The 16,457-nt window shown below is 38.1% G+C and overlaps 1 protein-coding gene across 17 annotated transcripts in view; it reads right to left on the bottom strand.

Moving 5' to 3' along the window:
• Positions 1-16,457, bottom strand: part of MGA (MAX dimerization protein MGA) — a 162,882-nt gene that overhangs the window by 55,618 nt on the left and 90,807 nt on the right. For all 17 annotated transcript variants that reach the window (XM_055098656.2, XM_008952000.5, XM_055098657.2 and 14 more), the window contains 2 exons: positions 14,926-15,593; positions 12,777-13,122 (listed from right to left, as the gene is read on the bottom strand). In XM_055098656.2, the coding sequence (XP_054954631.1) occupies positions 12,777-13,122; positions 14,926-15,593 (1,014 nt within the window). The remainder of the gene's footprint in view (positions 1-12,776; positions 13,123-14,925; positions 15,594-16,457) is intronic.

Genomic DNA, 16,457 nt, shown 5'->3' with positions numbered 1-16,457 from the left:
CCACCACACCTGGCTAATTTTTATATTTTTGGTAGAGATGGGGTTTTGTCACGTTGGCCAGGCTGGTCTCGAACTCCTGGCCTCAAGTGATCCACCCAACCTTGGCCTCCCACAGTGCCAGATTACAGTTGTGAGCCACCGTGCCTAGTCAAAAAGATAACTTTTAACCACACTTTATTTCCTAAATAATAACAACAAACATTTACTGAACCTTATTATTCAATAGTTCTAAGCATTGTTCTAAGCACCTGTGCTAAGCACGTCATGTGTTTTAACTCCAACAACTCCTGAGGTAGGTATCATTCCCATGGTACAGAAGCTGAGGTGCAGGGATGTCCAACCAGTGAGAGGCAGGGATGTCCAACCAGTAAGAGGCAGAACCAGAATCAAACCCTGTCTATCTGGCTCCAGAGACCAAGCTGTCACTACTGCATTCTAATAACAAATTGTAAACAAAAGACAGCCTGAACTCAGTACAGGAGTAAAAACACTTATATCAACATAGACACAATGAAACCCAACTGAGGTAAAATCATACTATCAAGAAGTTCTGTATGCCATTCCACAATTTACATCAAAATGTCATGTTATAGACCAATATATGCATTTTTACTTGTTAATAAATAATCCCCCAAAAAATGTGCACAAAGGAAAACATGCATTGATTACTTAACTAAATTAAAAAGAAGATCTAGGTTAAGAGGCTCCTGGGTTTACTTATTTATTTTTTTAAGAGTACAAGTCTCACTCTGTTGCCCAAGTAGTGGCACAATCATGGCTCACTGTAGCCTCCTGGCTAAAGTGACCTTCCTGCCTCAGGCTCCCAAGTAGCTAGGTCTACAGGTACATGCCACCATGCCTGCATAGGTCTTTAAAAATAAATTTTAGGTCTTTAAAAAAAGGTTTAGTTGTTAAGAGTTGATTAAAGGTAATATAAAGAAAAAAAATTTTATTTTTAGAGACCAGGTCTCACTATGTTACCCAGGCCTGTTTTGAACTCCTGGCCTCATGCAATCCTGCGGCCTCAGCCTCCTGAGTCACTGGGATTACAGGCATGAGCTACTACGCCCAGCACTACTGGTTTTATTCTTTAAGTAAACTGCCCATTCCCATAAAGCAACCGTAGTGAAGTAAATGTATTTCTGCATTTTAATGGTTAGTCCTCACAGAGGACATGTAGGTGGTTCAAAGCCAAAGACCCAAAACCTTTCACCCAGAGTCACATAAAATATGACTGAGTGGCATTCATACTTAATTCAAATACTTACTTCAATTAATCTTTCATGACAAAGCAGAATCTAAGCTGCTACCTGATTTTCGTAAGTAGTACATTTGCTCTGAACATTAATAACAACTGGTAAAGAACAACTTTGTCTAAGGGGCTCCTGAGGTAAACATACGGGCACAATCACAAAATTTGAATAAAGGTTTAAAAATTAAAAAGGGGGTGGGAGGTGGGGACAACAAAGCTAGAAAGTGATTGAGTCAATTAGCCAGCTGCAGTCTCTGTCAACTACCTTTTAAAATTTAGCTCCTTTATAACATAATTCACCAATGTTTCTGGTTGTTTTTTATTTTGAGACAGAATTTGAGACTCTGTCACCCAGGTTGGAGTGTACTGGCACCACCATGGCTCTCCATAGCCCTGGCCTCCCTGACTCAAGAGATCTCACTGCCTCATCTTATAGCTGAGACTACAAGCACACACCACTTGGCTAATTTTTTAATTTTAACTTTTTTATAGAGATGGCACAAAGGTTTCTAGACACCAATATTCATTTATGCATTCAAATATTTGAATTTCTACTACGTATCAGACTTTGCAGATACAACAATGAATAAAACTGACAAAAATCCTTGCTTTCAGGTAGCTTTTGGGGGGAAGTAAGATGAGACAGGCAATATGACGAATACGGAAAATGTGTTGGAATATGGTTAGGTGCTTAAGAGAAAAAACAGGAAAGGAAATAGGTAGCATGTGTAGTAAGTATGTACAAGTATGTCTTTTGAGGCTTGCCCTCCCAGTGAAGGTGGTATTAAGAGGTTCTACCACACATTTAATAAAAACTTTCTTGTTCAGTGTAGCTAATTATTTTGTACACGCATTAATTATAAGACAAAAACAAAAGCACCTTTAGGGCAAGCAAGACGTCTTGGACTTCTATCAATAATCTTTTAAGGATTTTCTAAGCCTCCATAAACTAAGCATTATACTAAGCAAAGGTCCCTTTTCATCTTTTCCTTTTGAAATAATAGCTACAAAATACACAGTACAGTACTTCAAAAAAAAAAAAAAAAACTCTTAAGATACCAAGAATGATTATTCATATTTCTCTTAATATCTCACAGGCAATCAAAGACAATTTTAAAATTTCAACTGTGAATAAGTAGGAAATGGTTAATCTGTCACCAGAATGGGAAAAAATGAGAAATGGAGCTTCCAATAAATAGGGGAGTTCATAAAAGGATTTGACTGAGAGGGGTAGAGTTCAGTTCTGTTTATGACATGTTTTAAATCGGAAGGACAACAACATACTAAAAATGGGGTAGGGAGCCAGATGCAGTAGCTCACACCTATAATCCCAATACAGATGCCAAGGTGGGAGGATCTCTTGAGGCCAGGAGCCCAAAACCAGCCTGGGCAACATAGCAAGACCCTGTCTCTACAGAATATAAAAAGCTTTAGCTGGGCATGGTGGCATGTACCTGTAGTCCTAGCTACTCCAGAGGCTAAGATGGAAGGACCGCTTGAGCCAGGGAGATCAAGGATACAGTTAGCTATGATCAAGACACAGCACTCCAGCCTGGGTGACAGAGCAAGACCCTCTCTCTCAAAAATATATGTAAATAAATAAAATAGCATGGGAATTAAAAACCAGGACCATCATTGGCAGAGACTAGTAGAATTGAAGCCATGAAAACAGACTCCCCACAAAGGCAAGAACAAAATACTGATCCCTCACACTCACTGGCCCACTGTTCACTTGATTCCTTTATACAGCCTGGGATCCAAGATACAGCACCTCTTTATTTCCCCTTATAATGACACTAGAGATTCTCCTACTCTTTCCCTGAAACTCAGGAAAAAAAAGAACAACACTCAGCAGGAAAAGGTGGAATTAAGGGGAGAAGCTGAGTAGCACATATTCATTGACAGGAGCCAAGAATAGAAATCAGTTTTAACAAAGAAATGGTCTCCTCATTTCTACTGAAATGCCTCCTAATATATATTACCCAAGTCCACTAGCTTTATCACTCTGTCTTCTGGCTTCTCAGTAAGCCTTTTGTTCATGACACTTAAAACATTACAGGAATTCAGTTACTCGTGGGACTTAAAATTACAATAAATATGTATCTTTTCACCACATACCTGTTTTATCAAATTGACAGTAACCTCTTAGAGAGATGAACTTGTTTTAATTGCCTATATTCTACCTCCTCACTCCTAGCAGTGTCCATAGTAGTTGCACCATAAATGAAAAGCATTACACTTAGAAGACCTACAAGAACTGCCATGCTAATACAGCACACTAACACACCATGCTCCTCTTCCTCTGATTTTTCTAGGCATTTTGGATCTCTTTATAATGAAATATAACATTTAAAAAGAAATGTACATAAACAGTATACAGCTCAATACATATTAAGAACTATACATCCATGTAAACACCATACAAGAAATACAACAGTGCTATCAATTCCAGAACCCTTTCTCAATCACAATCCCTCCCCTTCCTATAAAAAAGGCACTTAAATGATAGCTACCTCTTTGCTTTCCTTTTTTGAATGTCAAAGTATAACACCTAAATATCATACCTTAATTTTGCCTACTTTAGACCAGGCACACTGGCTCACACCTGCAATCCCAGCACTTTGGGAGGCCGAGGCAGGCGGATCACGAGGTCAGCAGATTGAGACCATCTTGGCTAACATGGTGAAACCCCGTTTCTACTAAAAATACAAAAAATTAGCCGGGTGTGGTGGCGGGCGCCTGTAGTCCCAGCTACTCGGGAGGCTGAGGCAGGAGAATGGTGTGAACCCAGGAGGCGGAGTTTGCAGTGAGCCGAGGTCGCACCACTGCACTCCAGCCTGGGCGAGAGAGCAAGACTCCGTCTCAAAAAAAAAAAAAAAAAAAAAAAATTTGCCTACTTTAAAAGTTTATATTAATGGAATCAAAGATACATTCTTTTACCTGGCGTTTTTCCCCTTCAACATTATATTTGTAAAATTCATCTATGCTGAAACACACAGTTGTAATTCATTTATTTTCACTGTGGTATGTTATTTCACTGAATATTCATACTACTGTTTATTCTTCTATTGTTATTAGACATTTGGGGTTGTTTTCAGGTTTTAAATACTGTGAGAATCATGTAAATATTCTTATATAATACAGTTCTGCTTGCTACTCTGGAGTCAAACTGCTAGATCAAGGGCTATGAATCTTCAACTTCAGTAGATACTGCCCAACTATTTTCCAAAGTGGTTACACCTATTTATTTCCCCATCAGCAGTGTAGGAGATTTCCCATTGTTCATTGTCTTTATCAATAGTTGGTATTAGTAGAGGCTTGTAATGATAACCATTCTGGCAGGTGTCTAGTAGAATCTCATCATGGATTTAATTTGGATTTCCCCAACTACAAATGAGCTGTTCAACATTCCACTTTATGAAATGCTTCTAAAACTCTTGCTCATTTTTTCTACAGGAGTGTTTATTATTAATTTGTAGACACCTTTAAATATTTTGGATATAGGTCCTTAGATATTACAAATATCTGCTTTTATTTATTTTTGAGACAGAGTCTCGTTCTATCTCCCAGGCTGGAGTGCAGTGGCACAATCTCGGTTCACTGCAACCTCCATCTCCCAGGTTCAAGTGATTTTTGTGCCTCAGCCTCCTGAGTAGCTGGGATTAGAGGCACACCCTATCACACCTGGCTAATTTTTGTATTTTTGGTAGAGATGGGGTTTCACCATGTTGGCCAGGCTGGTCTCGAATTCCTGACCACAAGTAATCCACCCACCTCAGCCTCCCAAAGTGCTGGAATCACAGGCGTGAGACACCGTGCCCAGCCTCTGAATTTCTTATTTTAAAGTTGTCAAATGGCTTGATCTTTTCCCTAAGAATTGGTTTTCTTCTGTCATGTTTAAGAAATTTTTTCCTAATATGAGATCCTGTATACATTTGCCTGTATTTTCTAAATGCTGTATTGTTTAGTCATTGAAAATTAGGTGTATAACGTACCTACAAATTATTTCCATATATGGTGTGAGAAACGAATAAAGTTTCTATTTTTCCCATATGGATGTACAATAATCCTATCACCATTTGGTGAAAAGATCATTCTTTCTTTATTCCTTTGCCACTTCTGTCAAATCAAGAGTCCATTTATGTTTGAATCTGTTTACAGTATTATTTTATTTTATTTTATTTTACTTTATTTTATTTTGAGACAGAGTCTCACTTTGTCGCCCAGTGCAACAGTGCAATCTCGGCTCACTGCAACCTCAGCTTCCTGAGTTCAAGAGATTCTTGTGGCTCAGCCTCCAGAGTAGCTGGGATTACAGGCGCACACCACCATGCCCGGCTAATTTTTTGTATTTTTAGTAGAGACGGGGTTTCGCCATGTTGCACAGGCTGGTTTCGAACTCCTGAGCTCAGGCAATCTGCCCACCTCGGCCTCTCAAAGTGCTAGGATTACAGGTGTAAGCCATCGCGTCTGGCCTTAGTTTTAATTTTTGAGACAACGTCTCACTCTGTCACCCAGGCTGGAGTGCAGTGGCACTATCACGGCTCACTGCAGGCTCAACCTCCTGGCCATACTTTTGCCTCAGCCTACTGCACAGCTGGGACAACAGGCCTGAGCCACCATGCCATCAGCCAAAATTTTTTTTATTTTTAGTAGAGATGGAAGTATTGCTATGTTGCTCAGGCAGGTCTTGAACTCCTGGGCTCAAGCGATCCTCCTGCCTTGGCCCCACAAAGTGCTGGGATGACAAGGCATGAGCCACAGCACCCAGCCTGTAGCCTCTCTATTCTGTTCTACTTGTCTATTCATTTTATGACAAGCCAATATCACCCATATCACGTGGTAATTTTGTAACTCTTGACGTACAATAAAATCCTTCCATTCTGCCACTGTTCTTCAAGATTGACCTGGTTATTTCTAGATTCTTCGCATTTCCATATAAATTATAAATTCTGCTTTTCATGTTTCACATAAAAAGCTATCAGAGTTTTGATTAGGACTGAAATAAGATTACAGATGAAAGTGAGAAGCAGCATTTTTCCGAGGTTCACTTGCTAAGTTATTTTTTAAATAAAAAATGTTGAATTTTTATCAATTTAACCATATTCATTAATTCATTAATATCATAAATAATCTCATTTAATCTGTTATACAGCAAATTACATAAATATTCATATCTAAATCAAATTTCTACCCCTAATCACCAATATGTATTTTATACATATGGACATATTTACTAATTACAACATATGATGTCACCATAATATAGAACATTAATTTTTTTTTTGAGACAGGGTCTCACTCTGTCACCCAGACTGGAGATGCAGTGGCATAATTTCAGTTCACTGCAACCTCTGCCTCCCAGGCTCAAGTGATCCTCCCACCTCAGTCCCCCAAGTAGCTCGGACTACAGGTGCATACCACCACACCAGGCTAATTTTTTGTATTTTTGGTAGAGACAGGGTTTCGCCATGTTGCCCAGGCTGGTCATGAACTCCTGAGCTCAGATGATTCACTAGTCTCGGCCTCCTGAAGTGCTGGGATTACAGGCATGAGCCACCGCGTGTGGCCAGGTACATTCTTTATCAAAGTTGTTTGGACTATTCTAAGTCCTCTGTTTTTCATAAAAATTTTAGAAACTTGCCAATTTCTATCCCCCAGAAGCCTGTTAGGATTTTGATTGGAATAGCATCAGCAGATCTATAGGCCAATTTGTGAAAAGTATCTTACCAAGAGTGTCTTCTGATAAATGAAAACAATATATTTTTCCATTTATTTAGGCCCCTTAAAATCACTCTCAGCAATATCTTACAGTTTTTAGTATATAGGTTTTAGGCATCTTTTATCAAAGTTATCCTTAAGTGTCTCTTCTCATTGGATGCTATTTTAAATGGTATTTTTTTAATCTCAACTTATCTCAATTTCCAATTGTTCATTGCTTATATGTACAAACATGTTGCATACTGATAATGTATGCTGCAACCTCATTAAACTGACTTACAGTTCTAGTAGCTTATTTTGTAGATTCCCTAGGATTTTCCTACCCATGAATAAAGCCAATTTTTACTTTTTCCTTTCCAATCTGGATACCTCTCTCTTTATCAAGCCCTTACTGCACTGGCTAGGACCTCCTGTACATAACGTTAAACAGAAGTGGTAAAAATGGGCATTCTTCCTCATTCCCAGTCTTTGGGAGAGAACAATAAGTCTTTTATCATTAATATGTCAATTGTAATATTTTTCAAAGATCATTTTATCCAGTTGAGAAAATTCCTTGCTATTCCTAGTGTGCCAAGAATTTTTACCAGAAATGAATTTTGTCAATCTTTCAAAAATATCTCTTAATCAGGTGGAGTGTGAACACACCAGAAATTTGTCATTGCCATCTCAACCAAAACTGGCATCAGCAATGTAAAAATCCCAAAACATCTTATTGATGCTCACTTCGAGAAGCAGTTGCAGAAGCCCAGACACCAGGAAGGTGAGATCTCTGACACAGAAAAAGAGAACTACAAGACTACAGAGCAGTGCAAGATTGATCAGAAAGCTGTGGACTCACAAATTGTACGAAAAATCAAAGCTATTCCTCAGCTCCAGGGCTACCTGCGATCTGTGTTTGCCCTGACGAATGGAATTTATCCTCACAAATTGGTGTTTTAAACTTCTTAAGAACCTAACTAAATAATACTATACATGTATATATATATACACACACACACACTATATATACACTACATATATCAAGATATCTATCTATATATAGTGAGATAGATATATATCTTGAGATGATAAATGTTGAATTTTTATCAATTTAACCACATTCATTAATATCATAAATGATCTCATTTAATCTGTTATATGGCAAATCACATAAATATTCATATCTAAATCAAATTTCTATCCTTAATATGTATTTTATACATATGGACGTATTTACTAATTACAACATATGATGTCACCATAATTTAGAACATTAATTTTTTTTTTTTTTTTTTTTTTTTGAGACAGGGTCTCACTCTGTCACCCAGACTGGTCTTTTTTTAAGTCCACTGTAATGGCAAAGTATACTGATTGATTTTTCAAATGTTAAACATATCCCACACTTCTAGGATACACCCCACTTAGTCATGATGCAGTATTCTTTAAATATACTGTTGGATTTGAGTTGCTAAACTTTTATTTAGAAATTTTACATCTATGTTCATAAGGGTTATCAGTCTACAGTTTTCTTGTAAAGTCTTCTTATGGATTGAATATCAGGGTAATGCTGGTTTCATAAGATGACACCATTTTATGGAAGACCGTATCAAATGGGATTTAGTCTTTAATGTTTTATAGAATTCAACAGTGAAGCAACTCAGACCAGAATTATTATTGCAGGGTTTTCCACTACAAGTTCAATTCTCTAATAAGTATAAGGCAAGCAGTCACCTATTTCTTCTTGAGTGAGTTTTGTAGCTTGTGTCTTTTAAAGAGTTTTTCCATTTCATCTGAGTTGTCCATTTACTGACATAAAGTTGTTCATAATATTGCCATATCATCCTTTCAATGTCTGTACTGAAGTCACCTTTCATTCCTAATAATGGTAATTAGTATGTTCTCTTTATTCCTCAGTCTGGCTACAAGTATCAATTTTATTGATTTTTTTTCTTTATATTTTTAATTTATAGGTATATTAAGTGGGCTAAGAAAACAGAAATGACAAGTTTTATTCTTTCCCTTGGTACTACCCACAACAGCTAGGCACAGTACCTCTGCACAGCCAGCAGTATTTTTTGACAAACCAAAGGATAAGCAGGTGATAAAAGTAAAGGCCACTGGGGTCTACAACAAGGAGGCAGAATTAAAATTTCAGAAATTGTACCTTACAAGGCAGAAAAAGCATGAGGACTTGGCAGTCCCCTACAACTCACTTAGTATCTTTATGACCTTGGAGAACAAGTCACTAAGCACTCAATTAGCTCATTTCTAAAATGGAGAATGAAGCCTCCTTATCATATAAGGTTGAAGGTTTAAATGACAGAACCTTCATAGAGTGCTATGCATAACAATGTCCAATAATGTTACCCATCTTTTTTTCAGCAATGGATTGAACCATTACAAAAAATTTTTTAAGTCTGTTACAATGACAAAAAAAAGCATTAAATGCTGAGATTTTATGCATTGAGAAGACTAATTTTTTATATATTAACTACATAATAAAAACACACAAAAAACTGTGCTAAAGAATATAAAAAGAAACAAGTCTTCCATCATACCCAGTGTTGCAGTGACAAGTGACTACTTTTAAACATTTATGTTTATTTTTAGTGGTTACACTCAATCATTCTAAATAAAATGCTTATACCTCAATTTCATAACTTACTTTTTTTTTACCCTCAGTTTCCACCTATCTTTTTGCAAAACATACTAAAGGATTTCAACTTTTCCAGTTTTTATATTTTTTTCTTTGTCCATTTTTGGTATCGGCAACATGTTTACCTCTAAGAACTCTTTCCTGTTTCTACTCCTTTTACATATCAGTTGTTAACAAAAATATCACCCCTCCTTTTTCTTTTTCTTTTTTTTGATATGGAGTCTCGCTTTGTCGCCCAGGCTGGAGTGCAGTGGCACAATCTCGGCTCACTGCAAGCTCTGCTTCCCGGGTTCACACCATTCTCCTGCCTCAGCCTCCGGAGTAGCTGGGACTACAGGTGCCCGCCACCACACCTGGCTAATTTTTTTTTTTTTTTTGTATTTTTAGTAGAGACGGGGTTTCACCGTGTTAGCCAGGACAGTCTCGATCTCCTGACCTCGTGATCTGCCCGCCTCAGCCGCCCAAAGTGCTGGGATTACAGGCCTGAGCCACCATGCCCAGCCATCCCTCCTTTTTCATCCTTCCCTAACAGCACAAGAAAACTGATGGCTCCTAGATAGGGAATAGCAAGCTTTGCTTTTTATAATGAACTGTACCAGTAAGAAAACAAAAAATACTTTAATAATTGGCTATCGGAGTTTAATTATAGTCAAGCATAGGGCACAGGATGAAGACAATAATCAAAAAGCAGTAAAGCCTAAGAGGTAAGCACTATTCCTGCTTATGTGGGCTTCCGTATTTTATTTTTGTTGCTTTGAAATGGAAATGCTTGTCTTAAGCATAAGAAGGGAGTAAACTCAGTAAGGAGATATGGGTAGAACTAAACTAATAAATCTACACTATGCTTCATTTTAAACCTTTAAAATCTTATTTACACGAAGATCATTTAGGTATTTAAATACACTATATCTCACTTAAATGCTAAAATAGAAATAAGAATACCCTGGCACTGGTCACAAAACAGGAGAGGCCAGAAAGAGATCCAGGCATTAATATATTTTAATTTATTATATTACAGGTGACATTTTAATTCAGTAGGAAAAGTATATTTCTCAATAAGTGATAGTACAACGGCTAGGCATTTGGGGGAAATATGATTCCCTACTACAAATCCCACATCAAATAAATTCAGCTATATTAACAACTTTTTTAAGTCCAAAAAAGTACTAGAAGAAATATAATTAAATATTTTTATAATCTCAAGGTAGAGAAAGACTTTCTAAACAAGACTTTAAAGACAGAAACCAAGCCCTTTGGGAGGCCGAGGTGGGCCGATCATAAAGTCAGGTGTTCGAGACCAGCCTGGCCAATATGGTGAAACCCCGTCTCTACTAAAAATACAAAAATTAGCCAGGTGTGGTGGTGCATGCCTGTAGTCCCAGCTACTTGGGAGGCTGAGGCAGAAGAATTGCTTGAACCCAAGAGGTGGAGGTTGCAGTGAGCCGAGATCGTGCAACTGCACTCCAGCCTGGGCAACAGAGTGAGACTCTGTCTCAAAAAAAGAAAAAAGAAAAAAAAAAAAAAAAGACAGAAACCATAACAAGAAAAGACTGCCAAGTTTAACTATCACTGCTTTTTCACTGGGGGCGGGTGGGCAGTGGGGGAGGGAACCTTGAACAAAACAAAAATGTAAATTACAAAATTATAACCTAGAAAATATAAAGCTTCTGCAAACTAAAGGAAAAAAACACACTCCAATAAAAGTTAGCAAAGAATTCAAAAAGGCAATTTACAGAAAAAAAAGTTTATGATAAATGGTCAATAAACCTATCATAGAAGAAATACAAATCTAAAACAAAATATCAATTTCTGCCTATCCATATGACAGTTTTAAAAGTTGTAAAATATTCAGTGTTAGAACAGAAAACTAATTGGGTACAGTGGCTCATGCCTATTATAATCCTAGCACTTTGGGAGGCTGAGGCAGGAAGATTGCCTGAGCTCAGGAGTTCAAGACCAGCCTACGCAACATGGTGAAACCCCGTCTCTACTAAAATATAAAAAAATTAGCTGGGCACCTATAATCCCAGCTACTCAGGAGGCTGGGGCAGGAAAATCATTTGAACCCAGGAGGTGGAGGTTGCAGTGAGCTGAGACCATGCCACTGCACTCCAGCCTGGGCAACAGAGCAAGAGAACAGAAAACTGGCACCATCCAGTATCTGACTACTGGCATACGTCTGAACTTGGCACAAGTCTAGTGACATCTACAAATGTTTAACATGTACACACTGTCACAGCAATTCCACTTTTAATAGCCTATCCTGAACATGGATGTTCATCACCGTACAGCTTATAATAAAGAAAACCCAAAAAGGCTAACTATCCAACCAAAGGGATTATAACAACATGAAGCCATTAAAACTAACATTATAAAATTAGATCTACAATTGTTGATGTGGAAAGCAGAACATGACCTTATGATGGAACATACACTGAAATATTAATCATCATCTCTGATTGAAATGAGCACAGAGCAACAGGAAGTATAAACATAAATTGCCAAGAAAAGGAGTATTAATCCCCTGATAAACTAAGAAACCTGTTTCAATTATACGGTAAAATCATTTCAATACATTTGAACAAAATACAAAGATATAACAGAAACGAAAAAATCAATAATGAAATAATATGTAACTTGGGTCTACATCTACATCATATTTTATCCTCTCCCACCAAAAAAAACCACAATTTTCAACACAGTACATGATGTTCAGCTTTACCACAACCCTACTTTGTCCCCAAATCTCCAACCATGACCAGAGGGTCTTTTTGCAAACTTCTCCTTTTAGAAAATATGATGCATTACATGGATCATCTATAGTCTTTCCAAGGAAAGTACGTGTGTCTACCTGTGTGTGTGTGCACATGCGCACAATCCAGAAAATGGAAGAAACTCAAAGATCAAGGGCATTCTAGAAAACCAAGTAATAGTATGATTTAAATTTAGCACAAAAAAGCAATTCTCAGAGAACAATTCAACTTAAAAAAGGTGTGTGTTTGTGTGCATCTCAGATAGCCAGTCAAAAAGAGCATGTAAGGATAATAAGAAGTCTCAAAGCTCTTATTGGATAATTGATCGGGATTAAGGTAGGTTGTATTATTCTAAAATAACCATACTTTTCCAAAAACTGATATGGCACAGTTTTAACTCTCAATTAATACTCACTGTATTCTAGCTTCTTTCTCTTCTTTTTCTCTTTCAATTGTTCCTCCTCCTCCCTGATTCCTTCTTCCTCCTCCCTTGCCTCCTCTCCCAGAGTATCATAAAATACTGGATCTCGATGAGCAGCCTTCCTCTGAAAATGCTTAGTTTTGGATCCTCCTTTAACAAGTACAACTTTTCTTTTCAAACAAGTACAACCAAACATGCAGTCTGGTCGGCGGCAGTGAGCAGGTTGGCGCTTCTCCAAAGCTAGACTGGAACATACACAACCCAGTCGACAGAAGTCATTGTTGCAGGGAGGGGCTCGTTTCCTTATGATTGTGTGGATAGGTTTAGTTTTGAGGGATGCCTAAAGTCAAAGGAGAAAATTGTAATTCCACTAAACCATCCCCCTACACCACCACCAACTTATGGTCATATACTGGACTGCATTACTCTCTGATTTTAAGTACTAACAGCACAGGACTAATGCAGATTCAAAGGACAGAACATGAATCTAACCAGGGCTCTAAACAATCTGCCATTCTAATGCTTAGTACAGACAATTATAGGCAAAACTATCAAGGATGGATTTATTTTCAATATAAATTATACGTTATGTTCTAAGGCAAAGATTAACAAAGGTTGAGACCCATGGGCCAAATCCAGCCTGTGTCATAAAGTTTCACTGGAACGCAGCCAGGCTAATGCATACACATACCGTCTGAAGAACTACAATAGCAGAGTTCAGTAACTGCTATAGAGAGTGTGTATGGTCTGCAAAGCCTTAAATATTTACTATTTGGCCCTTTACAGAAAAAGTTTGCTGGTCCCTATTGTAGGGTAATTAATAAAAAAAGAATAGGACAATACATAAATAAAAGTCTTTATGAAGGATTAATAACGAATAAAATAATCTGCATTTAGTTCCAACATCTGATGATCTTCAGTTCCAGAATTCAGTCATAGAATTACAAAATGGAAAGTAAAAAAAGTAATGATGAAGGCCAGGCGCAGTGGCTCATGCTTGTAATCCTAGCACTTTGGGAGGCCGAGGCAGGCAGATAGCTTGAGCCCAGGAGTTTGAGACCAGCCTGGATAACATGGCAAAACCCCGTTTGTATTTTTAATATAATACAAAAAATTAGCCAGGCGTGGTAGTGCACACCTACAGGCCCCAGCTACTCAGGAGGCTAAGGTGGGAGGACCACAGTGAGCTGTGATCACGCCACTAAACTCCAGCCTGGGCAACAAGAGTGAGACATTGTCTCAAAAACAAATAAATAAATAAATAAATGTGCTGTGGCATCATTTCACATGCACCAGAGGCTGCTAAGATAGGTACATCATCAATAGATCAAAAATTCCTTCCTGCATCCCTTGCCATAAGACTTCTAAAATATAAAAATAAAAATAAATAAGTGAAAAATTATTAATACAAAATTTCACAAAAGATAAAGGTTTCTCTCCAGAGGTTTTTAATTTTCAATTTCCTGGGATTTAGTATCTTTTAAAAGCATAATTTTCAGGCCGGGCGTGGTGACTCATGCCTGTAATCCCAGCATTTTGGGAGGTGAGACAGGTGGATCACCTAAGGTCAGGAGCTCGAGACCAGTCTAACTAACATGGCGAAAACGTGTCTCTACTAAAAATACAAAAATTAGCCAGGTGCAGTGGCATGTGCCTATAGTCCCAGCTACTCGAAAGGCTGAGGCAGGAGAATAGCTTGAACCCAGGAGGCGGAGGCTGCAGTGAGCTGAGATCCTGCCACTGCACTCCAGCCTGGGCAACAGAGCGAAACTCCATCTCAAAAAATAAAAAATAAAAGCACAATTTTCAAAGTTGTTTTAACAAGATCAGCCAATGTACTTGCCCATATGTTGGAAAATGAAATCAGAGATTTTGAGAATGGTCAGTTGCCTTTATACAGGAGAGAGAGGTTATTCAAAAATGCAATTGTACTCTCTCTCTCTGATGGCAGGAGAAATCTACACCTGAGTATCTAGTTGGTAAAGAACAAATGGGGAAGACATAGCCTTAGTTCCCATGAAGGTTCTAAATGCTAAAAACTAGCTGATCACCCTGCCAAAAAGTACCATTCCCATTTCCCCTCACTAACCTCGCTCTTTCTAGCCAAGCACTAATATACCTCCAGAAAACAGCAGCTACTTACTTGAGCTGTAAGTAGAGTTGTTAAGGATACATCTGCTCGCTCTTCTGTGATGTATGTCCTTGGTTTTCCTTCCCAAAGTGCACAGTCTTCCAGGTCCATTAGCTTCACCTGAGATTTAGACAAGCCTGGAGGGCGACTTCCCTGTTGCTGTTGCTGTTGCTGCTGCTGCTGCTGTGCCTGCCGCAAACTAATCTGCTTTGGAAATATATTTTCATCCAAAGTTGGCACAACAAAGTTATTTGCCTGATTTTCTGAGATGATGCCTGAAGAATTCTTGGTAACCTTATCTCCTAGAATCATATGAGAGTATTTCTGCTTTGGTGAAACAGGGTATGGTAAAATGGATTTATAAGCTGATTTGGTTCGGCCACTGAAAGTTGCCTGTCTGTTTTGAGACTTTGCCTTTCGAGAGACAGGGGGTACAGAATGAGGTTTCAAAGAATAAGAGGTAGAAGGGGAAATAGTAGATTGCTTCTTTAGTACACTATCAAGTGTTCGTACATAGCTGGTACTCTTAGTGGGAAGCTGGTACACCACAGGAGATGTGGGAGCATTAGAAGAAAAACCCATGCTTGTTTCCATTAGCTTGCCTTCATTTTCCAAGTATTCATCTAGCTTATCACTACAGAAAGCAGAACGATTTTTCAGTGAACTTTCTGAATTTCCACCTAGAAATAAGAAAACACAAAATGCTTAAAGAAATCTAGGACAGATTTATGAATCTCCATAAAAACACTAAAAATGGCCAAGAATATTGAGCTACAAGATAGTGAATCTTCTAAACTATCCCTTAGCTGGGCACAGTGACTCCCACCTGTAATCCCAGTACTTTGACAGGAAGAAGCAAAACGATCACTACAGGCTAGGAGTTCAAGACCAGCCTAAGTAACATAACAAGGACCCTGTCTCTAAAAACATAAATAAATTTTTAAAAATAAATACATTAATAAACAAACTATCCCTCCTCAGAAAGAAAAAATAAATAAAACCAAGTGAAGAGAATGAGTCTCAGATATTAATGACATTAAAATCCATTCTCTAGTCTTGGGCACTAAAAACATTAAAATCCATTCTCTAAAATTATGTCTTACTCTAAAACTATCACATATTATTTATTGAGGCACTAATTCTTACAAAGTGCTAACAATGTATTTAACCTAAGAATCTTCAATCTTTGACAATCTTTGACCTGATTAAAGAGACCAAAGATAAGTAAAAACGTAACAGGGAGCCTGTGCACAGGGGCTCATTCCTGCAATCCCAGCGCTTTGGGAGGCTGAGGCAGGCAGATCACCTGAGGTCGGGAGTTCGAGACCAGCCTGACCAACATGGAGAAAACCCGTCTCTACTAAAAATACAAAATTAGCTGAGCATGGTGGCACATGCCTGCAATCCCCAGATACTCAGGAGGCTGAAGCAGGAGAATTGCTTGAACCCAAGACGGGGAGGTTGCGGTGAGCCGAGATCACGCCATTGCACTCCAGCTGGGCAACAAGACCAAAACTCCATCTCAAAAAAAAAGAAAAGAAAAA

This window comes from Pan paniscus, chromosome 16 (genome assembly GCF_029289425.2).
Source record: "Pan paniscus chromosome 16, NHGRI_mPanPan1-v2.0_pri, whole genome shotgun sequence".
NCBI lineage: Eukaryota > Metazoa > Chordata > Mammalia > Primates > Hominidae > Pan > Pan paniscus.
Note: the sequence above shows the minus strand (reverse complement) of the source record. Positions and strands in the feature narration are given on the sequence as shown.